Here is a 24,285-nt window from a genome sequence, read left to right on the forward strand (position 1 = left end):
GTTCCTATTAAGTCCCTGTGCTTACTGTGAGACAGGCAGGCTGCATGCTGAATGTAAGAGAGCTTAGCTGGCTAAACACTTGGTCTGTTCTGTAGTCTCTTTGTGCTCAGAGTTGCTTTGTATTAAGATTGGTCTTCCTACAGCTGTGATGCCTTGTCTCCAATGAGCCTCCTCAGGGCTGTGGAACTGGGTTATATGCAATGCACTCTTAGTTAAAAACATAACTGTGGAATTGCACTACACACTTGATTAGATAGCGCAACATAAACTGTGAAATGAATGACGTTGAATGACTCTTGGCATGTGGCCCATTGTGATCTCTTACGGCTCGTATGAAAATGAACGGAATGGTGCCAGGTTTCATAGCAGCACGAGAACCATCCGGCATGAAGGTATTCTCAGAGCTAGAGAGACATCTATCTCTGTCAGTGAGAGAGTAGTAAACCATATTCTACTTCTACAGTCCCTTTAGCTCAGTTGGTAGAGCATGGCGCTTGCAACGCCAGGACGGTGGGTTTGATTCCCGGGGCCACCCATACGTAACATTGTATGCACGCATGACTGTAAGTCACTTTGGATAAAAGGCTTTGCTAAATGGTATAGATGTATTACATACAGTGGGCTCCAAAATTACTGGCACCCCTGACTGGCAATGCACAAACAATACTAAAAAATATAAACAATATGATTATAGAGAGAAACTCAAAATACCAACATGAGAAATACTGTACTTTATTCATGTTTCAATGGAACCCACCAAAATAATTTATTGATTTAATTAAAAATGAAGGTTTCACAATTAATGGCACCCTTAAAGATTATTGTAAATAACATCTACCAAAATTAAACCAGGAATTAAATTCCACTTATTTAAGTAGATCTAAGTCTTAGAAACTATATTGAGCCATTACATCACTTCCTGTTTCACTAAGGTATAAAAATTAGGTAACACGCATGCAATATCCCTTTGTCATCCAACCATGAATAAAACAAAAGAACTGGCCATTCAAAAGAGACAGATGGTCATAGACCTTCATAAATCTGGCAATGGCTACAAGAAGATCCACAAACGATTGAATATACCTTTGAGCACTGTCAGGGCAATTATTAAAAAATTAAAAAGATATGGAGCAGTTGAAAACCTCATGGGTAGAGAACGCAAATGCATTTTGCCCCCCAGTATAGGGAGGTGGATGGTGAGAGAAGCAACAAAATCCCCAAGAATCACTGTAAAGAATTGCAGGCCTTGGTGGCGTCTTGGAGTTACCAGGTTCAAACGCCACCTCCACAACCACAGGCTCTTTGGAAGGGTTGCCAGAAGAAAGCACTGTCTGACCCCAAGACACAGACGCAAGCGCTTGGAGTTTGCCAAACATAATTTAAATTATGAATGGAAGAAGGTGCTCCGGTCAGATGAAACCAAAATTGAACGTTTTGGTCAGATACAGCATCGGCATGTTTGGCATCGAAACAGAAATGCATACAAGGAGAGGCACCTCATACCCACGGTGAAATATGGAGGGTGGTCAGTGATGTTTTGGGGCTGTTTTAATTCCAGAGGTCCAGGGGAACTGGTTAAGACTGATGGCATAATGAATTCCACCAAGTATCAGGCATTTTTGGCTGACAATCTGGTTGCCTCTGCCAGAATGCTGGGACTTGGCCGTAGGTGGACTTTCCAACAAGACAATGACCCAAAACATACCTCGAGATCCACACAGAAATGGTTCTGTGACAACAAAATCAATGTTCTGCCATGGCCATCTCAGTCGCCGGACCTCAATCCAATCAAAAACCTGTGGGCTGAGTTGAAGAGGGCAGTTGATAAGCGCAAACCCAAGAATGTGAAGGATCTGCATAGAGGAATGGTCCAAAATCCCTCCAAATGTGTTTCTTAACCTTGTCAAACATTACAGGATAAGACCATGCTGTTATCCTTGCCAGAGGTGGATGCGTTATGTACTAAATGAGGAGTGCCAATAATTATGAAACATTGATTTTGGTCAAATGTGTTTTGTTTTAAATAAATGTATGATTTTGTTTGGTTCCATTGAAACATTAATAAAGTACAGTATTTCTCACATGTTGGTATTTTGAGTTTCTCTCTATAATCATATTGTTTATATTTTTTAGTATTGTTTGTGCATTGCCAGTCAGGGGTGCCAGTAATTTTGGAGGCCACAGTACATTACTTTAGCAGACTGAGAACACTACTAAGTTCTTCTCTCTACACAGGTGCTTTAGTTGATATTTTCCATGGGTTGCCTTAAATTCTACGGGGCTCACACACATCTCACTCAGATCCATGGGACAAATCCTCAAATCCACCCTTGTTGTCTAATGGCTTTTGTTACTGGACGCGGTATCCATACGCTACTATCTACTCTGGTTGAGTTGATGTGGTATTTCTACAGTACAGTAGAGGAAAATCTTACATAGGGTGTAGGGATATCTCTATAGGTATTGTAAAGTGACAAATGTGTTATTTGGGGTCTTTGACATAAGAAAGCAAAGAGTAAACAAAGAACAGAGAGAATGAGCTGGAAGCTGCTCTTTTGATCAATATTACTGCTAAAGATGGCTGCTGAAAAACTTTGTGGCTTCTTCTATGGCTTCTTCTACGGCTTCCTGTATTTTCCCTGAAACAGAACAATTTGGTGGGAACTGTTTGAACTTGTCCTGATCCTCAGTGCAATGTGCTACTGACTCTACCTACCAAGAAATGTGTTGTTTCAGGTGCCGTTTCTCCCCTCTGTATAACACAAAGAGGAAAAGCCTGTCCTCTGTAGAGGACTGTTACATATTCCTACATATATTATAGTCAGGATATCTCTACTTGTTAACAGATGTTTGTCTTCATAAAGAGCCTTCATCATGAGAGTGAGTACAACAGTATTAGTGTAGTGTGCACTGTAAACTGTGTTTGACCGATGCATAGAGGCTAAACGAGGTCTCTTTAGGATACCCCTTTGTCTCTTAACAGTGGAAAGACTGAGCCCTACCTATGAATCAGGATCTTAATGTGAAAGGCTTGGACCTTGTCACTGAATACGGTGCGCCTCATACACGATCCAGGTTTTACGCTGAAGGAAGGAAAACCCAGATTTGAGCCATAGAAAACGCTGAATGTGGTTACACATTTCAGATGGATGCTAAAATAAAGCTGTTTTTATGGCTGGAATTCCATTGAGCTGATCTTTCTCTCTACATGACAAGGGTAGGCACTTGAGAAGGGTGTGTGTATTTTTAAATGGCAACTTTTCTACTGGCGGGTGATGGTGGGGCTGAAGATAGGGTGAAATATTTCCGGGCTGGAGAGCTGTATTGCACCTAGGTATCTGGAGGGTGTGTTCTGAGTGCTTTGTGGATAATTAGGAGATACAACTTTTACCATGTCCACCGTAACAGTAATTTAATGAACCCCCCCCGATCCTCAACATCCACTGATGGCCATTCATGGTCAATACTTTCGCATGCGTTATACCTCTGTTTTTATTTCACATTTGCTGTGTTTTTATTGTACACTGAGGATAGAGTGCAAGCCTAGGCCCTATACCCTTTACATAACAGATGGCCCTTCTGTTCCTTCCTTTAAACTTTCTTCACACCCGTTAAAGAAACATTTCCCTGTGAATGCATTCAATAGTACCGTATGATTTCAAATGGTTTCAAGCAAGGAGAGTATAAGGGTAAAATTACCTCTTAAAGGCTGAAAATAGTGTGGTTTCAACATGTAGGCTAACACAGGTCCCTGTTCTGACAGAGTGAAACCATAGACTCCTACTACTGTAATTCAGTGGTCTCTTCCCCAGAGCCTTGTCTTGGCTGTCGAAGTCAGCTCTGCTGATCCAGACTGGTGTCTTTGCCAGTGCCCTGTCTCTGTTCCATATTTCATTTTCATTATGTGTGTGAAGCCAGATTGTGTGTCTGTGTGAGTCTATGCGTCTGCCCTGCCCTGGGTCCTGGGTCAGGAGCTTGACTGCCTGGCTGCCTGGACGGTGCAGTGGCTCCCTCTCCTCTCCACCCCAGTGCTGCTGTGGCTGGCCTGCATCCCACTGCATCCCTCTCTGCCAGGCTCACCCTAACACAACCAAGCCTCCCCTCGCTCCCTGCAGAAAGTCCTCCACCAACCAACAGACAGCTGCATCTGTTTTAGGCATTCCCCGGGCAGGGTGCGACTGACTTGTTAAAATGGGGATGAGAGGTTCTGAAATATGGCCGGCATAGACTGGTGGAGAGATCACAACCCTGTCTCTCTCACGACAGGCCCCAGCTGCAAGCCCCAGCATGTTATCCACCATTTTCTGGGTATGAAGAGGTACTTTAGTCAAAAGAGCCTGGTCTTACATTTAAATCTACGGATGTTTTAGACTAGAGCATGAACCTGCAGGTGCTAGTCACTGCTTTGATGTTTGCAGAGAACGACACAGTGTTCTCTGCCAAGGTTCTTTGCACTCTGGGAGGGGGACACCGTGGCATTGACAACTGTGATGGAGAGTTCTTTGAGCGGGCAGGCCTTCCCCGGGAGGAAGAGCAACTCTATCTTGTTGAGGTGAAGCTTGAGGTGGTGGGCTGACATCCAAGCTAAGATATCTGCCAGGCACGCAAAGATGCGTGTCTCCACCTGGGTGTCAGAAGTGGGGAAGGAGAAAAGTCGTTGAGTGTCATCTACATAGAAATGATAGGAGAGACCATGTCAGGATATGACAGAGTCGAGTGACTTGATGTACAGAGAGAAGAGGAAGGGGTCTAGAACTAGAACCGAGCCCTGGGGGACACCAGTATTTTTTAATGTTTTATTTACATTTCACCTTTATTTAACCAGGTAGGCTAGTTGAGAACAAGTTCTCATTTACAACTGCGACCTGGCCAATAATAAAGCAAAGCAGTTTCGACACATACAACAACACAGAGTTACACATGGAATAAACAAACATACAGTCAATAATACAGTAGAACAATCTATATCAAATCTATATACAGTGTGTGCATATTAGGTAAGATAAGGGAGGTAAGGCAATAAATAGGCCATGGTGGCGAAGCAATTACAATATACCAATTAAACACTGGAGTGATTAACGTGCCTAAGATGAATGTGCAAGTTGAGATATTGGGGTGCGAAGGAGCAAGATAAATAAATAAATACAGTATCGGGATGAGGTAGTTGGATGGGCTATATTACAGATGGGCTATGTACAGGTGCAGTGATCTATGAGCTGCTCTGACAGCTGGTGCTTAAAGCTAGTGAGGGAGATATGAGTCTCCAGCTTCAGTGATTTTTGCAGTTCGTTCCAGTCTTTGGCAGCAGAGAACTGGAAGGAAAGGCGGCCAAAGGAGGGATTGGCTTTGGGGGTGACTAGTGAGATATACCTGCTGGTAAGCGTGCTACGGGTGGGTGCTGCTATGGTGACCAGTGAGCTGAGATAGGGTGGCGCTTTACCTAGCAAAGACTTGTAGATGGCCAGGAGCCAGTGGGTTTGGCGACGAGTATGAAGCGAGGGCCAGCCAACGAGAGCGTACAGGTTGCAATGGTGGGTAGTATATGGGGCTTTGGTGACAAAACAGATGGCACTGTGATAGACTGCATCCAATTTGTTGAGTAGAGTGTTGGAGGCTATTTTGTAGATGACATCGCCGAAATCGAGGATTGGTAGGAGGGTCAGTTTTACGAGGGTATGTTTGGCAGCATGAGTGAAGGATGCTTTGTTGCAAAATAGGAAGCCGATTCTAGATTTAATTTTGGATTGGAGATGCTTAATGTGAGTCTGGAAGGAGAGTTTACAGTTGAACCAGACACCTAGGTATTTGTAGTTGTCCACATATTCTAAGTCAGAACCGTCCAGAGTAGTGATGCTGGACAGGCGGGCAGGTGCGGGCAGCGATCGGTTGAAGAGCATGTATTTAGTTTTACTTGCATTTAAGAGCAGTTGGAGGCAATGGAAGGAGAGTTGTATGGCATTAAAGCTCGTCTGGAGGTCAGTTAACACAGTGTCCAAAGGACGGCCAGTATGCAGAATGGTGTCGTCTGCGTAGAGGTGGATCAGAGAATCACCAGCAGCAAGAGCGACATCATTGATGTATACAGAGAAGAGAGTCGGCCAGACAATTGAACCCTGTGGCACCCCCATAAAACCTGCCAGAGGTCCAGACAACAGGCCCTCCAATTTGACACACTAAACTCTATCAGAGATGTAGTTGGTGAACAAGGCTAGAGAGTAATTTGAGAAACCACGGCTGTTTAATCTGCCGATAAGAATACGGTTATTGACAGAGTCGAAAGCCTTGGCCAGGTTGATGAATGCGGCTGCACAGTAATGTCTCTTATTGATGGCGGTTATGATATCGTATAGGACCTTGAGCGTGGCTGAGGTGCAGCCATGACCAGCTCGGAAACCAGATTGCATAGCGGAGAAGGTACGGTGGGATTCGAAATGGCTTTCGAAGACCTTAGAAAGGCAGGGTAGGATAGATATAGGCCTGTAGCAGTTTGGGTCTAGAGTGTTTCCCCCTTTGAAGAGGGGGATGATCGTGGCAGCTTTCCAATCTTTGGGAATCTCAGACGATACGAAAGAGAGGTTGAACAGGCTAGTAATAGGGGTTGCAACAATTTCGGCAGATAATTTTAGAAAGAGAGGGTCCAGAATGTCTAGTCCAGCTGATTTGTAGGGGTCCAGATTTTGCAGCTCTTTCAGAACATCAGCTATCTGGATTTGGGTGAAGGAGAAATGGGGGAGGCTTGGGTGAGTTGCTGTGGGTTGTGCTGGACAGTTGACCGGGGTAGGGGTAGCCAGGTGGAAAGCATGGCCAGCAGTAGAAAAAGGCTTATTGAAATTCTCAATTATAGTGGATGTATCGGTGCTGATAGTGTTTCTTAGCCTCAGTGCAGTGGGCAGCTGGGAGGAGGTGCTCTTATTCTCCATGGACTTTACAGTGTCCCAGAACTTTTTTGAATATGTGCTACAGGATGCAAATTTCTGTTTGAAAAATCTAGCCTTTGCTTTCCTAACTGCCTGTGTATATTGGTTCCTAACTTCCCTGAAAAGTTGCATATCACGTGGACTATTCGATGCTAATGCAGTATGCCTCAGAATGTTTTTTGTGCTGGTCAAGGGCAGTCAGGTCTGGAGTGAACCAAGGGCTATATCTGTTCCTGGTTCTAAATTCTTTGACTGGAGCATGCTTATTTAAGATGGTGAGGAAGGCACTTTTAAAGAATAACCAGTTATCCTCTACTGACAGGATGAGGTCAATATCATTCCAGGATACCCCGGCCAGGTCGATTAGAAAGGCCTGCTTGCTGAAGTGTTTTAGGGAGTGTTTGACAGTGATGAGGGGTGGTAGTTTGACTGCAGACCCATTACGGATGCAGGCAATGAGGCATTGACCCCTGAGATCTTGGTTGAAAACAGCAGAGGTGTATTTGGCAGTGCTATCTTAGAGTAAAATGTTATAGTTAGGGATGGAAATTTCAGGGGTTTTGGTGGTCTTCCTAAGCCAGGATTCAGACACGGCTAAGACATCCGGGTTGGCAGAGTGTGCTAAAGCAGTGAATAAAACAAACTTTGGAAGGAGGCTTCTAATGTTAACATGCATGAAACCAAGGCTTTTACAGTTACGGAAGTCAACAAATGAGAACACCTGGGGAATAGGAGTGGAGCTAGGCACTGCAGGTCCAATAGGTCCAATAGGCACAATAGAATAGATTCAAGGCATAATGTACATACAACGGTATGGTAGGATGTGAGTACATTGGAGGTAAACCTAGGTATTGAGTGATGATGAGAGAAATATTGTCTCTAGAAACATTTAAACCAGGTGATGTCATCGCATATGTGGGAGGTGGAACTAAATGGTTGGTTAAGGCATATTGAGCAGGGCTAGAGGCTCTACAGTGAAATAAAACAATAATCACTAACCAGAACACTAATGGACAAGGCATATTGACATTATCGAGAGGCATGCGTAGCTGAGTGATCATAAGGGTCCAGTGAATGGTTGGGCTGGCTGGAGACACGGCGATTCAGACAGCTAGTAGGCTGGGGCTAGAAAGCTAGCAGAATGGCCTTAGAGAGACGTCGCGATGGAGGAAAGTCTGTTTTAGCCTCCTCGTGCGGTTCCGTCGATAGACCAGTTGTGATGGATTAGTAGGGTTCCGTGTTGCAGAGGGGTCCAGTCCAGTTGGCAAATGGATCTATTCAGCTAACAGTCCAATATGCTCTCGACAGCTAGCGGGACGCGGCTAGCAGATGGGCATTCAGGGGACGTCGCGACGGAGGGTCCTGTTGGAAAAAAGCCCTCGGGAAAGATAGCGTTGGTAGTCCAGTCACGATGGATAAGCAGGGCTTTGTGTAGTAAAAGGGGCCCAGGCCGATTGGCAAAATAGGAATAATGGCACGAGAAATTGGCCGATGGACCTATTAGCAACAGATATGCTTTAGACAGCTAGCGGGTCACGGCTAGCAGGCTAGGAGATGGGCATTCAGGGGACTTCGCGATGTAAGAGCCAGTTGAGTAACCCCCTCGAGCAGATTACATCAGTAGTCCAGTCGTGAAGAATCGGCAGGGTTCCGTACCCCATACCGGTAGTAAAATGGGTCCAGGCCAGTTGGCAAAATAGGTATTGTAGTCCAGGAGTGGCTGATGGAACTCTTCAGCTAGCCGGGAGATGGGCCTAGCATGGGCTAGCTCCAGGCTAATTGGTGCTTGCTTCGGGACAGAGACATTAACCATGAGTAGTCAGCTAGCTGCGATGATCCTGGTGAGAAGGTTCAGAGCTTGCAGTAGGAATCCAGGGATATGAGGGGAAATAGGTCCTGTATGCTCTGGTTTGAATCGTGTTGTACAAACTATTGAGAACTCTCCGAGCTAAAGGTAGCTGATTACCGCTAGCAGTGGTTAGCTGACTACTAGCTAGTAGCTAGTTAGCTGGCTAGCTTCTGTTGGGTGATTCCGATTCAGAGGTAAAGAAAAATACTTTAGAAAAAAAGCAGATCCACACCACATTGTGTGAGGCGGGTAGCAGGAGAGTATTTTGAAGTTGAGGTTTAGAAGAATGTTTTAAAAAGATATGCAAAGAAAAATATATAAAAAGATATATACATGGGACACGACAAGACGAATGACAAAGACGTCTGACTGCTACCCCATCTTGGAAGAGGAAGTGAGAATACGTGGTGCAGACACAGATTCTCTCTACGTCACCTGGTAGGAGCGACTTGCCCGGTAGGATGCAATCCATGAGTGTGCAGAACCTGAGATGCCCAGCCCTAAGAGGGTGGAGAGGAGGATCTGATGGTTCACGGTGTTGAAGGCAGCGGATAGATCTTGGAGAACAGAGGAGAGAGAGTCAGCTTTGGCAGTGCGGAGAGCCTCTGTGACACAGAGAAGAGCCTTCTCGGTTGAGTGACCCGTCTTGAAGCCTGACCGGTTAGGGTCAAGAAGATCGTTGTGAGAGAGATGGTCAGAGACAGCACGCTCAAGTGTTTTGGAAAGAAAAGAAAGAAGGGATACCGGTCTGGAGTTTTTTACGTCAGAGGAGTCGAGTGTTGGTTTCTTTAGAATGGGAGCGACTCTGGCCACTTTGAAGTCAGAGGGGATGCAGCCAGTTGTCAGGGATGAGTTGATGATGGAAGTGAGGAATGGGAGAAGGCCTCCAGAGATGGTCTGGAGAGGGGAGGAGGGTGTCAGGTGGCCAGACCTTACTAGTTGCAGGATTTCATCTGGAGAGAGAGTAGAAAGAGGTCAAGGCATAGTGTAGTTCTGTGTGGGACCAGTGGACTCAATAGGTTAAGAGAATGAGGAGCTGATTTCGTCAACCTGGAGGTGGTGGAGGATTAAGGAGGTTAAGGAGGGAGGAGAAGGTGGAAAAGAGTTTCCTAGGGTTAGAGGCAGATGCTTTAAATGTAGAATGATAGAAAGTGGCTTTAGCAGTGGATACAGAGGAAGAGAAGGTAGAAAGGAAGGAGTGAAAGGATGATAGGTCCTCCGGAAATTGAGTTTTCCTCCATTTTCGCTCAGCTGCCCGCAGCCCTGTTCTATAACCGAGAAATGAGTCATGGAGCAGGAGGGTAGGACCGAGCCTGTCAGGAGGAGAGGGGACAGTGCGAGTCATAGGATGTGGAAAGGGAGAGTAGGGTCAAATATGCAGAATCAGGAGACAGGAGGGAGAAGGATTTAGTTGAAGGGAGAGATGATAGAAGAGGAGAGAATAGTGGGAGAGAGAGAGTGAAGATTGCAAGGGCACATTACAATTTTGGGTAGGGGCTGAGTGGTTAGGGATGGAGGAGTGGAAGACCGAAAAGGAAACAAAGTAGTGATCAGAGACCTGGAGGGGGGTTGCAGTGAGGTTAGTAGGTGAACAGCCTCTAGTAAAGATGAGGTCAAGCGTATTGCCTGCCTTGTGAGCGGGAGGCGACTGGGAAAAGGTAAGGTCAAAAGAGGCAAGGAGAGGAAAAGAGAGTTGCAAAGAAATGAATCGAAAGGCAGACATCGGGAGGTTGAAGTCACCAGGTACGAAGAGCGGTGAACCATCCTCAGAAAATGAGCTTATCAAGGTGTCAAGTTCATTCAGCAAATCTCCAAGGGTATCTGGTGGGTGATAGATGACTACAAGTGACAGTGACAGCATGGAATTCAAATGAGGAGATGAACAGGTGAGAGAGAAAATCTCCACTTAGGAGAAATTAGTAGCCCTGTGCCACCACCGCGATGACCATATGCTCTATGAGATAAAACGTAGTCCGATGAAGAGACAGCAGCTGGAGTGGCAGTGTTCTCTGGTGTGATCCAAGTCTCCGTCAGGGCCAAAAAGTCAAGGGACTGAAGGACAGCATAGGCTAAAATGAACTTGGCGTTCTTGACCGCAGATCGGCAGTTCCAAACGGTGCCAGAGACCAGGAATTCCACACATGTTGTGCTCGCAGGATACACTAAATTAGAAGGGTTGCAGCAAAGGAGTGTGGAGCGTTTGTAAAGCCTACAGGGAGAGGAGCGAACAGGTATAGAAAACACACATAGTTGCAAGAGCAAAAGGAGATCATCTGAAAATAACTAGGTAAGATACTCAACTGAGCCTAGTGATGTGGAGACTTCCTCTCTTTCCTTTCTCAAATAACTCAGCAGAACAACTCCGAAAGACCGTCTTTGTTTCGGTGACGGCCTTGTTTTGCAACGAGACCGCCTCTGACACGCCGCTTAGAGCTGCCGCTGAGAAAACAGAAGGGACATACAATAGTTACAGACACATTCCCATAAGAAGACAAGCCTCCATTCTGTCCTCCTCCCCTTCTGATATTCTTCATAGTATCACATGGTTTAACAGATACATTCACATATGAAGACAAGCCTGACCTCTCCCCTCTCTGGGCCCCTAGTGACTAAGCCCTAGCAGAGAAGGGATAACTGCAAACTGCCAACAGTATTATCCAAAAGAAGACATGCTAATGACAAATATCTCACATAAGCATTATTATGTAAATAAAACATCTTATTTATCAATGTTACCTAACTAATTCTGATTCATCCCCAACAGTGTGTGTGTGTGTGTGTGTGTGTGTGTGTGTGTGTGTGTGTGTGTGTGTGTGCGTGCGTGCGTGCGTGCGTGCGTGCGTGCGTGCGTGTGTGTGTGTGTCTCAGCCAATGTTTGTGTTGCTTCACAGTCTCCGCTGTTCCATAAGGTGTTTTTTTAAGTCTAATTATACTGCTTGCGTCAGTTACTTGATGTGGAATAGAGTTTTATGTAGTACTGTGTGCCTCCCATAGTCTGTTCTGGGGGAAGAGACCTCTTGTGGCATGTCTTGTGGGGTATGCATGGGTGCCCGAGCTTTGTACCAGTAGTTTAGACAGACAGCTCAGTGCATTCAACATGCCAATACCTCTCATAAATAAAAGTAGTGAGGAGGTCAGTCTCTCCTCTACTTTCAGCCAGGAGAGATTGACATGCATATTATTAATATTAGCTCTCTGTGTACATCCAAGGGCCAGCCGTGCTGCCCTGTTCGGAGCCAATTGCAATTGCAAAGTCATTTTTTGCGGCACCTGACCACACGACTGAACAGTAGTCACGGTGTGACAAAAATAGGGCCTGTAGGACCTGCCTGGTTGAGAGTGTTGTTAAGAAGGCAGAGCATCGCTTTATTATAGAAAGACTTCTCCCCATCTTAGCTACTACTGTATCAATATGTTTTGACCATGACAGTTTACAATCTAGGTGTTACTCCAAGCAGTTTAGTCATCTCAACTTCAATTTCCATATGATTTATTACGGGATTAAGTTGAGGTTTAGGATTTGTTCCTAATACAATGCTTTTAGTTTTAGAAATATTTAGGGCTAACTTATTCCTGTCCACCCACTCTGAAACTAACTGCAGCTCTTTGTTGAGTGTTGCAGTCATTTCAGTCACTGTAGTAGCTGACATGTATACATAGACACTCTGGCTTTACTCAAAGTCAGTGGCATGTCGTTCGTAAAAATTGAAAAAAGCAAGGGGCCTAAACAGCTACCCTGGGGAATTCCTGATTCTAACTGGATTATATTTGAGAGGCTTCCATTAAAGAACACCCACTGTGTTCTGTTAGACAAGTAACTCTTTATCCACATTATAGCAGGGGGTGTAAAGCCATAACACATATGTTTTTCCAGCAGCAGACTATGATCAATCATGTCAAAAGCTGCACTGAAGTCTAACAAGACAGCCCCCACAACCATTTTATCATCAATTTCTCTCAGCCAATCATCAGTCATTTGTGTAAGTGCTGTGCTTGTTGAGTGTCCTTCCCTATAAGCATGCTGAAATTCTGTTGTCAATTTGTTTACTGTGAAATAGCATTATATCTGGTCAAACACATTTTTTTCCAGAAGTTTACTAAAGGTTGGTAACAGGCTGATTAGTCGGCTATTTGAGCCAGTACAGGGGACTTTACTATTCTTGGGTAGCGGAATGACTTTAGCTTCCCTCCAGGCCTGAGGGCACACGCTCTCTAGTAGGCTTACATTGAAGATGTGGCAAATAGGAGTGCCAATATTGTCTGCTATTATCCTTAGTAATTTTCCATCCAGATTGTTTGACCCCGGTGACTTGTCATTGTTGATAGACAACAATATTTTTTTCACCTTTTCCTCACTGACTTTATGGAATTCAGAAGTACAATTCTTGTCTTTCATCATTTGGTCCGATATACTTGCATGTGTAGTGTCAAGTGTCGTTTGTTGCTGGCATGTCATCCCTAAGTTTGGTTATCTTGCCAATGAAAAAGTCATTAAAGTAGTTTGCAATATCAGTGGACTTTGTGATGAATGAGCCATCTAATTCAATGAATGAAGGCGCCGAGTTGGCTTTTCTTCCCCAAAATGTAATTTAAGGTGCCCCAAAGCTTTTTATTATCATTCTTTATATAATTGATCTTTGTTTCATAGTGTAGTTTTTTACATTTGTTTTTTAGTTAGTCGCATTATTTCTTAATTTGCAGTACCTTTGCCAATCAGTTGGGCTGCCTGACTTAATTGTCATACCTTTTGCCTCATTCCTCTCAACCATACCATTTTTTAGTTCCTCATCAATCCAATGGGATTTAACCGTTTTTACAGTAATTTTCTTAATGTGTACATGCTTATTAGTAACTGGAGTAAGTAGTTTCATAAATGCGTCAAGTGCAGCGTCTGGTTGCTCCTCATTACACACCACAGACCAGCAGCGTCTGGTTGCTCCTCATTACACACCACAGACCAGCAAATATTTTTTTTACATCATCAACATATGAATCACAACAAAACTTCTTGTATGACCTCTTATACACTATATTAGGCCCAGCCTTTGGAACTTTGATTTTCCTAGATATGGTTATTACAGTTGAAGTCGGAGGTTTACATACGCCTTAGCAAAATACATTTAAACTTAGTTTTTCACAATTCCTGACATTTAATCCTGTTTTAGGTCAGTTAGGATCACCACTTTATTTTAAGAATGCGAAATGTCCGAATTATAGTAGAGAGAATGCTTTATTTCAGCTTTTATTTCTTTCATCACATTCCCAGAGATTCAGAAGTTTTCATACACTCAATTACTATTTGGTAACATTGCCTTTAAATTGTTTAACTTGGGTCAAATGTTTCGGGTAGCATTCTACAAGCTGCTCACAATAAGTTGGGGGAATTTTGGCCCATTCCTCCTGACAGAGCTGGTGTAACTGAGTCAGGTTTGTAGGTGTCCTTGCTCGCACAAGCCTTTTCAGTTCTGTCCACAAATGTTCTATGGGAGTGAGGTCAGGGCTTTGTAATGGCCACTCCAATACCTTGACTTTGTTGTCCTTAAGCCATTTTGCCACAACTTTGGAAATATGCTTGGGGTCATTGTCCATTTGGAAGATCCATTTGCAACCAAGCTTTAAATTCCTGACTGATGTCTTCAGATGTTGCTTCAATATATCCACATAATTTCCCTGCCTCATGATGCCATCTATTTTGTGAAGTGCACCAGTCCCTCCTGCAGCAAAACACACCCACAACATGATGCTGCCACCCCCGTGCTTCACAGTTTGGATGGTGTTCTTCGGCTTGCAAGCCTCCCCTTTTTCCTCCAAACATAACGATGGTCATTATGGCCAAACAGTTCTATTTTCTATTGTACTTTTTTCTCTCCAAAAAGTACCATCTTTGTCCCCATGTGCAGTTCCAAACCGTAGTCTGGCTTTTTTATGGTGGTTTTGGAGCAGTGGCTTCTTCCTTTCTGAGCCGCCTTTCAGGTTATGTCGCTTTAGGACTGGTTTTACTGTGGCTATTGATACTTTTGTACCTGTTTCCTCCAGCATCTTCACAAGGTCCTTTGATATTGTTCTGGGATTGATTTGCACATTTCTCACCAAAGTACGTTCATTTCTAGGAGACAGAACGCTTCTCCTTCCTGAGTGGTATGACGGCTGTGTGGTCCCATGGTGTTTATACTTGCGTATTATTGTTTGTACAGATGAACGTGGTACCTTCAGGCGTTTGGAAATTGCTCCAATTATTTTTCTGAGATCTTGGCTGATTTCTTTTGATTTTCCAATGATGTCAAGCAAAGAGGCACTGAGTTTGAAGGTATGGCCTTGAAATACATCTACAGGTACACCTCCAAATGACTCAAATGATGTCAATTAGCCTATCAGAAGCTTCTAAAGCCATGACATAATTTTCTGGAATTTTCCAAGCTGTTTAAAGGCACAGTCTTAGTGTACATACACTGACCCACTGGAATTGTGATACAGTGAATTATCAGTGAAATAATCTGTCTGTAAACAATTGTTGGAAAAATTACTTGTTTCATGCACAAAGTAGATGTTCTAACCAACTTGCCAAAACTATAGTTTGTTAACAAGACATTTATGGAGTGGTTGAAAAACAAGTTTTAATGACTTCAACCTAAGTGTATGTAAACTTCCGACTTCAACTGCATATTGTGATCACTACATCTTATGGATTTGGATACTGCTTTAAAGCAAATATCTGCAGCGTTAGTAAAGATGTGATCAATACATGTTGATGATTTAATTTCTATGCTGTTTGTAACTACCCTAGTAGGTTGACTGACAACCTGATCTAGGTTGCAGGCACAGGTAACAATTTGAATTTTTTCCTGAGTGGCAGCTTGATGATAGCCAGTCAATATTTAAATCACCCAGAAAATATACTTCTCTGTTGATATCATACATTATCAAGCATTTCACACATATTATCCAGATACTGACTGGATCTCCGTTGGCATTTCTGTCTTTTCAGTAGATGTTATATGTACTGCTACCACTGTATTGCTACCACTCATCAAAGGTATTATCTAAGTGAGTTTCAGAGATAGTCAGAATATGAATGACATCTGTTACAAGCAAGTTATTGACTTCATGGAGCTTGTTTCTTTGGCTACCTATGTTAATATGGGCTATTTTTAGCACTTTTCTGGGATGCTTGATTACTCATGCTATTTACATTGGAGCTGATAGTGCAGGGTGAGCTGCATAAAGTGGTCTTGGATCATTTACCAGTCATTGTTTCAACGCAGCTTTGAAATTCGTAGACAGAGTCCACGAGCCAAGATGATTTAGATGGATTCTGTCATTCCTGTAGTGTATCTTCTGTTTCCATAAGATGTCAGTTATCAATAAAAGTGACTCCAGTAGAGCTATTGTCGTCTTTCAGAAATCAAACATCTCTCGGTACTAATTGCTGAATACCTAGGAAAGGAGAAACCACTCCCTCTCCAATATTGCCATTGATTATCCAAACAACAACAGTCACATTGTCCTGCCCCTTAATCCTGGTTGATATGCCAACAATCATCTGCAAGTTATGAGCAGTCAACAGTTCACACACCATGTAGGCTAGTGGGAAGACAGACCACACTTAAAGTAGATGGCCCGAGCTAGCAAAACGACAGTACTAGACAACAGCAGATAAAGACAAAAATGATACTTATCACTCCTGGAGATATCAGGAGTCCTCTAGTTATAGAATGAAGCGCATAGAGAGGGAGCCTGAGAAGCTGGTTATGTACTCAGGAAAGAGGTGAAATCATTCCCCCTTCCAATACAGTCACTGATTACCAAAACAACAACAGTCAGTGATTGGGTGAGTTAGTATACTTACTGGGTGAGTTAGTATACTAATTCCCAATAGGACAGACAACATGTGTGAGTCAGTGCAATACAGCATGTAGCTTGTTCTTTCACTGTAGAATGCCATGCATGTTAAAGTAGAGGTGTTACTGTATATGATTTAGGACAGCCGGATGAGAAGGAGATGATATTTGAAGGGGCGAAACCTAACTTCCACTTAAATCACATTTTAGTCATGCATTGGAGACTAAGTGAACATTTGATTTAAGCAGAAGTTAAGATTCTCCCCTAAGTGTGTCATCTCAGCCACCCTGCTACCGTTCAGCCCTGGTTCACCTGTTTCGTACTGGGTGACTGCCCTTTAATATGCCGGCTGGATCTGTGGGTCAGACTTCTGCTGACCAATTCTCAGGGGTTGAGCACAGAGCTCATAAAGGATGTGTCTGGAGACAGGGGACTCTTTGACCCTCTGAGTAGGTGCACGGTAAATCCTTCACGCTGTGAACAGAAAGTGTCTGCTTTCAATAGGACTCAAACTTGATGCATTTCCAACACTCTGTTAGTTCTGGTCTCCATCTCCTGTCTTTTACATTTAGGAAGACTCATTTCCTCTGAATACAATAAATACATTTTAGCTCTGTGTCTCTGAAGTCTCAGATATTTTCCCTGTTTGATGCTTTGTCTGGTAGATAAAGTGAGATAGACTATTTACTCTAAATACAGTACACTGTACAAAATTATGTACATTTAACATTTCCATCACGATTCAATTTAGAAATGAATGATACAGTAATTTACATGTATCTCCAACAAAGGCCCAAACAATTTGGTCTCATCCATTCGCTGACTGCTTACTGTCTGTGACAGCTGTTGATGGTCTGGCTTGACTTTCTAAAAGAGACGCAGGCTGCCTGCCCAGGCTTCTCCACTGTGTGAAACATCCCCTGGTCTCTACGTCCTTCACAGCCCCCAGACCTGCATGCTCATTTCCTGCCCCTGGTATTCAGCTGAAATATATAGCTCCTTTGTACTATGGGAGCTGTCAGCTCCACTGAGCTTGAACAAGCCATACATGAGTGCAAGATAGACCTGAACTATAGTACACACCTCTGGGGACAGGTAGTGGAGCAGAACAGAATACTGCCAGAGTGTTAGAGTGTTAAAGACTCTCTGACTGCTGTTGCTTCCTCTGCCAGGTTGAAACGAGTGCTAAACTGTCTCTTTCGACTGGAACAGTATCTTTACAGTACAGTACTCGGCAGGTTATATACTAATACTCTCTCATCAGTCTTTGTTATGAGTCAATAGAAAAAAATCTAACACTCTTTTTTAGTTTTCTGGGAGACTGACTAAGGTTGGTGAACTCCTCTAGTGATTGTTTTTTGGTATCCTGTGGTGATTGTTGTTCACTATACCATAGCCTAAGTAATATTATAGTTTTGGTAGTATGTGGTTATGGGCCATAGTGCAGTTGTACCTGAAAGGTGAACAGATTTATGAGTGGACCCTGTAGGGTCATACAGTGTTATTCTTTACATTCAGTCAGCAGCCACACACACTGACTGACTGCTGTTGACAGTGATTGGATTGGCTGTTGTCTGGGTGGTTGTCAATGTCAATTGAGGAGCTAGTTGAAGGGATTTGAAGCTTCAAAAAAACACCAGCATACAAACAGGATCAGTTTTCCCACAGAGCTTATATCCTGTCTGTCTCTCAGCTACATCCCACATGGCACCTTATCCCTCCCTATACAGTACCTTCAGAAAGTATTCAGACCCCTTCCCTTTTCCACATTGTTACGTTACAGCCATATTCTAAAATAGATTAAATCATTTTATTTTCATCAATCTACACACAATACCCCATAATGACAAATCAAAAACAGCTTTTTAGATTTTTTTTATTTAAAAAAAATACAAAATTAAATATCACATTTACATAAGTATTCAGGCCCTTTACTCAGTACTTTGTTGAAGCACTTTTGGCAGCGATTACAGCCTCGAGTCTTCTTGGGCAGGATGCTACAAGCTTGGCACACATGTATTTGGGAAGTTTCTCCCATTCTTCTCTGCAGATCCTCTCAAGCTCTGTCAGCTTGGATGGGGAGTGTCGCTGCACAGCCATTTTCAGGTCTCTCCAGAAATGTTAGATCGAGTTCAAGTCCGTGCTCTAAATGTCAAAAAACTTGTTTTCGCTTTGTTTTTCATTATAGGGTATTGTGTATAGATGGATGAGGAAATGTTAGAATAAGGCTGTAGCATAACAAAATGTGGAAAATGTCAAGGGTTTGAAAACTTTCAGAATGCACTGTATGGTCTATAGTCTATGGTCTCTGGTGAAAAGTAGTGCACTATAAAGGGAATAGGGTGCCATTTCGGGCGCATCACTCTATCAGTCAGTCAGTCACAGTCCCATGCCCCACAATGAACCTCCAGTGATAATGTAGCATACCGTGGATCTCCATACCACTGTCCTCCCCACAGGATGACCCTGTTATGCACAGACAGCTGGCTTTATGAGCCAAAACAGGCCAAAGAATAAATAGTGATTGCAGCTATGTTCCCCGATCCCTAACCTCACCTCCACCACACCCCTCATTATCCTCACGCTCTCACAACCCACTCTCTCTGCCTTCCTTAGTCAAAGACATTACTTGAAGGAAACAATCAAGGGACCTACATGCCTGGCAGCTAATATGTATCCCAGCTTTTTTCTCTCTTTCTGCTCTACTGCTCGATCTTCAAACTGTGCTCTTCCTGACACAGTCCACTGCAATAGGTCTTTCTAACGTACAAGCAGTTCATGTTTGGGTTTCGGGTTTGAAATGTATAGTAATCTGGAGAAAGAATTTTAAAATATTAAACAGATTGAATTGAAATCCAGAGGAGTGTTTGGTTAGAAAATGTTTTTTGAATATGTCTGCTCAAATTGACAGGATATGAGGAAACATTTCCAGGTCATGCTTACATTGTACTTTAAGACATGATGGAAATATGACAGTAAATGGCAAGCAAACATGAATACATCCATTGTATGAATTCCTTTGTAATGCATCATAATGACATACAGTAATGGTAAGACCACCTGATGCTGTAGGCTAGTGCATGTCTCTGGTGTGTGTGGATGTGTGTTGGGTAGGAGACTTCAGGAATCAGACATTGGGAGCCAAGGCTGCTGACCTGACCCATATGTTGAAGGAAACAGGACTCCATCCAGAACCAGGACATGCTTTACTTTTCAGTCTGTCTGATCCAGCAGGTCCCAGCAGCCGGCCTCAGGGTGTTAAGCGTACTGTTCAATATCAGTCCAGATTAGTATACAGTATATCAGGAGAGCATTGGTAGCTGATGTGTCTGAGATTATAGAGATAGATATGCTGTTGAAAAGCTCTCTTCCCCATACACTACGTTCCCTGTAAACATGTGTGCAGCTGTGTTGCTGCAGAGGCTGCTCAATGCTCACTCACTGGCTGTCAGTCAGTCTGCCTCTGGGAGAGAGAGAGAGAGAGTGCGAACGAGCGAGCGGGGAAAGACAAGAGAGTGCCAGCAGAAGCCAAGCCAAGTCCAGGTGTTGAGACGCCACTATCTAAACGTTCTGTCTGTCCATGATGCCTTTGCTTGTTGCTGTGAAATATTTAAATACAATTGGAGATGTAATGGAATTAGATGCATTCAATAGGTGCTGATATGACTTGTTATCCTGTTCAGTGTTCTCAGTACTCTCATTCATATTATGCAGTGACTCACTGCTGGCTTTGCTTAACAGTGACAGGACATTTTTGGTGCGAAAAAAGCATATTTTCTCTTAATGGTGTGTAAGCACCTGTGGCCCAAAGAAGAGGGTGTGTTCACTAACAGCCTGCTGAAATCTCTCTCTCTCTCTCTCTCTCTCTCTCTCTCTCTCTCTCTCTCTCTCTCTCTCTCTCTCTCTCTCTCTCTCTCTCTCTCTCTCTCTCTCTCTCTCTCTCTCTCTCTCTCTCTCTCTCTCTCTCTCTCTCTCTCTCTCTCTCTCTCTCTCTCTCTCTCTCTCTCTCTCTCTCTCTCTCTCTCTCTCTCTCTCTCTCTCTCTCTCTCTCTCTCTCTCTCTCTCTCTCTCTCTCTCTCTCTCTCTCTCTCTCTCTCTCTCTCTCTCTCTCTCTCTCTCTCTCTCTCTCTCTCTCTCTCTCTCTCTCTCTCTCTCTCTCTCTCTCTCTCTCTCTCTCTCTCTCTCTCTCTCTCTCTCTCTCTCTCTCTCTCTCTCTCTCTCTCTCTCTCTCTCTCTCTCTCTCTCTCTCTCTCTCTCTCTCTCTCTCTCTCTCTCTCTCTCTCTCTCTCTCTCTCTCTCTCTCTCTCTCTCTCTCTCTCATAGCCCAGCTGAAATACAGAATGGTAGTGGATACAGTAGTTTGCTGCATGTGCCTGTTGTGGTCTCCCTGTACCGCTTTAAAATCTGAAAATATTGTGTTATCTCATGGTTGCAGCTACAATGCCGTGATGCACCCACTATGGTCATATACTTTTATGTGAAAACCAACTGTCATAGTCTGATGAAAAGCGCACTCCTAACTACAGTGTGTCCTGATGAATTAGGGTTTAATGTTGTGGAAACAATGGTGCAGAAATAGGAAAACCATATGATGAGTTCAGTCTTTTTGGCTCCGGCTTCTTTACTTCCAGCCTTCCTTGCGACGTGGCTCGCAATTAAGTGCTTGAGTATGCTTGTATAAGAGAGAGTGCAAAGGGATCGTATTGTTGCAGAGTTTGTGGTTTCTCCATGTTTAAGAATATGAAATGCAGTCCGTATTCTGTCTATTTCAGTGTTAGAATGTCCACTTGACCACAAAGTGTTTTGGGCTGTTATGTTACTTTTCTTTGGCTGTCTGCTGTGTTCCATTGTCAGTGGTCTAGATTACATTGCAATGGTATTCCATCAAGTCCTATTAAATAATGCTCAGCAAAGGTATCCAGTTGAGTTGTCTCACCAACACCTGTCCATTGTTGACAACAGTAGGAGGCTTCTTGTTCCACCATTCATAAACAATAAATACTCTTCCTCTTCCCTTCCCAAATATTTCCTTTTTCATTTCAACATCTCTCCACTTAATCTTCATTCTTCCCATATATACCTCTCTCTCTCTCTCTCTCTCTCTCTCTCTCTCTCTCTCTCTCTCTCTCTCTCTCTCTCTCTCTCTCTCTCTCTCTCTCTCTCTCTCTCTCTCTCTCTCTCCCTCTCGCGCGCCCTCTCTCTCTCTCTCGCCCCTAACTTTTCCTCTTAAATGCCCCAGCCTCCCCAGCTGCGCCTCCTCCAGCTCAGTTTACAAGGCTGTGCATACAGATCAGCAGAGTAGTGGTTTTGGCGTTCACTGCACTACAGGGGCAAGGCGAAACAGCCAGGAGCAGCTACTGTTTTCTACTGGACCTGTCTGAATGCATGACTGAGAGCTGCTGGTCAATAGTTCTTGGCCACATGAGAGAATGCTATCAGGTCTGGCTCTTCTGCTGCTTGTCTGCCTCCTCCACATGTTGGTGACTGCCAAGGGGAACCCGTGGTCACAGGTAAGACTTAAACCATACCATGGTCTTACTATGGACCCTCTCTCTGCTTTTCCACAGGTTGGGCTGAGACTGACCGTCTGGGACTGGCTACTCATCGCTCCCAGTCCCAGCACCTTTACACGTCCCAAACAGACATAAGAGGCACTCCCTCTAAAACTATGACCTGTATAAATCTGTATTATGAATGTAATTAGCCTGTTTAGCCGGTGCTCTTCTTAAGTAATTCTCAAGCTGCTGAACAATAAGTTGATAGTCTGATTCTAATAGATAGGTTCAATTCTAAGTTAGTTCATGCCTTGGCTATGACTGCAGACTATAGATCATGAGGAGGAAGTAGGGATCAGATTAGGTATTTACTGTGTGACTGTTTTCACTGTTAAGCAGCTTTGGCAGTCTGTGCTGTTGACTCTGTAGCACATATAAGGCAGGCTGTTATATAGTTATAAAGGACAGTGTCCTTCGAAGTTGTACTTAGTATAACTGTGGAAACTCTAAAGGGGGATGTCTGGCTTGTAATAGGGCATAGATTGGCACAGCTCCATGTGTGTGTGTAGATGATTGACTACATGGCTGTGACATCACTGTGACACTGCTGCAGACAGGGGATGTACAGTCATGAAATAGAATATCTCATTCTAGTGTGTACAGTATCCTGGTTTGATATGTTCATCAAGGTCATATGCCTCAATGAAAGTAATAGTGACCAAAATGTTACGTGTGAATAAATGGAGTCCATGCAACCAGTTTGCTTTGTCTTCTGCTAAACATCTCTGTAAAAATGTGTGATGTCAGGCGGAGCTGCAGTTGGTCATTTAGCAGGAGTTGAGATTGTTGTCTTAGAGAATGATTGTATAGGATTACGTGTTCCCTCTATAATACTCTCACTATAGGGCACCTTTCATTTCCACATGTAAACATGTAGGTGTGTCCTTTACCCTGTATTTAGGCACTTTTTAAAAATATCCATTAATTATGTTCCCAACACAGATCCTCTACAAACAGATACTGATAGAGGAAACCCTCAGTGTTTTAAAGACTGGTGAATCAACAAGGTTTGTGCTATTTCCGGGACAAGCAGTGGACATTTATGAGGCTGCTGTGCCCTTGACATAAGGCCTCATGGCTGGGAGAGAGGTTTGTGGGTTACGTGAGGCCTTTTAACTGTTGAGAACATCCCCCAGTCATGACCAGTATATATGACTCTACTCTTCACTGTTGAGAAAACATCCCCCAGTCATGACCAGTATATATGACTCTACTCTTCACTGTTGAGAAAACATCCCCCAGGCATGACAAGTATATATGACAAGTATATATGACTCTACTCTTCACTGTTGAGAAAACATCCCCCAGTCATGACCAGTATATATGACTCTACTCTTCACTGTTGAGAAAACATTCCCCAGTCATGACAAGTACAGTGGGGCAAAAAAGTATTTAGTCAGCCTCCAATTGTGCAAGTTCTCCCACTTAAAAAGATGAGAGAGGCATGTAATTTTCATCATAGGTACACTTCAACTATGACAGACAAAAATAGAAAAAAATCCAGAAAATCACATTGTAGGATTTTTAATGAATTTATTTGCAAATTATGTTGGAAAATAAGTATTTGGTCACCTACAAACAAGCAAGATTTCTGGCTCTCACAGACCTGTAACTTCTTCTTTAAGAGGCTCCTCTGTCCTCCACTCGTTACCTGTATTAATGGCACCTGTTTGAACTTGTTATCAGTATAAAAGACACCTGTCCACAACCTCAAACAGTCGTCACACTCCAAACTCCACTATGGCCAAGACCAAAGAGCTGTCAATGGACACCAGAAACAAAATTGTAGACCTGCACCAGGCTGGGAAGACTGAATCTGCAATAGGTAAGCAGCTTGGTTTGAAGAAATCAACTGTGGGAGCAATTATAAGGAAATGGAAGACATACAAGACCACTGATAATCTCCCTCGATCTGGGGCTCCACGCAAGATCTCACCCCGTGGGGTCAAAATGATCACAAGAATGGTGAGCAAAAATCCCAGAACCACACGGGGGGGACCTAGTGAATGACCTGCAGAGAGCTGGGACCAAAGTAACAAAGCCTACCATCAGTAACACACTACGCCGCCAGGGACTCAAATCCTGCAGTGCCATGTCATATGCCATGTCATATGGTCAGATGAAA

At 43.6% G+C, this 24,285-nt stretch overlaps 1 protein-coding gene across 4 annotated transcripts in view; it reads left to right on the plus strand.

Annotated features, from left to right (window-relative positions):
- LOC118370880 (thrombospondin type-1 domain-containing protein 4-like) overlaps nt 1–24,285 on the plus strand; it is a 59,279-nt gene that overhangs the window by 15,787 nt on the left and 19,207 nt on the right. Inside the window, exon 1 of one of the 4 annotated variants that reach the window (XM_035756100.2) lies at nt 21,891–22,115. The exons of the other annotated variants lie outside the window; for them this stretch is intronic. Within the exon in view, the coding sequence (XP_035611993.1) occupies nt 22,035–22,115 (81 nt within the window). The 5' untranslated portion in view covers nt 21,891–22,034. Of the gene's footprint in view, nt 1–21,890; nt 22,116–24,285 lie in introns of those variants that run through there. 4 annotated transcript variants of the gene reach the window in all.

The sequence above is a fragment of the Oncorhynchus keta genome, chromosome 14 (assembly GCF_023373465.1).
Source record: "Oncorhynchus keta strain PuntledgeMale-10-30-2019 chromosome 14, Oket_V2, whole genome shotgun sequence".
Taxonomy (NCBI): Eukaryota; Metazoa; Chordata; class Actinopteri; order Salmoniformes; family Salmonidae; genus Oncorhynchus; species Oncorhynchus keta.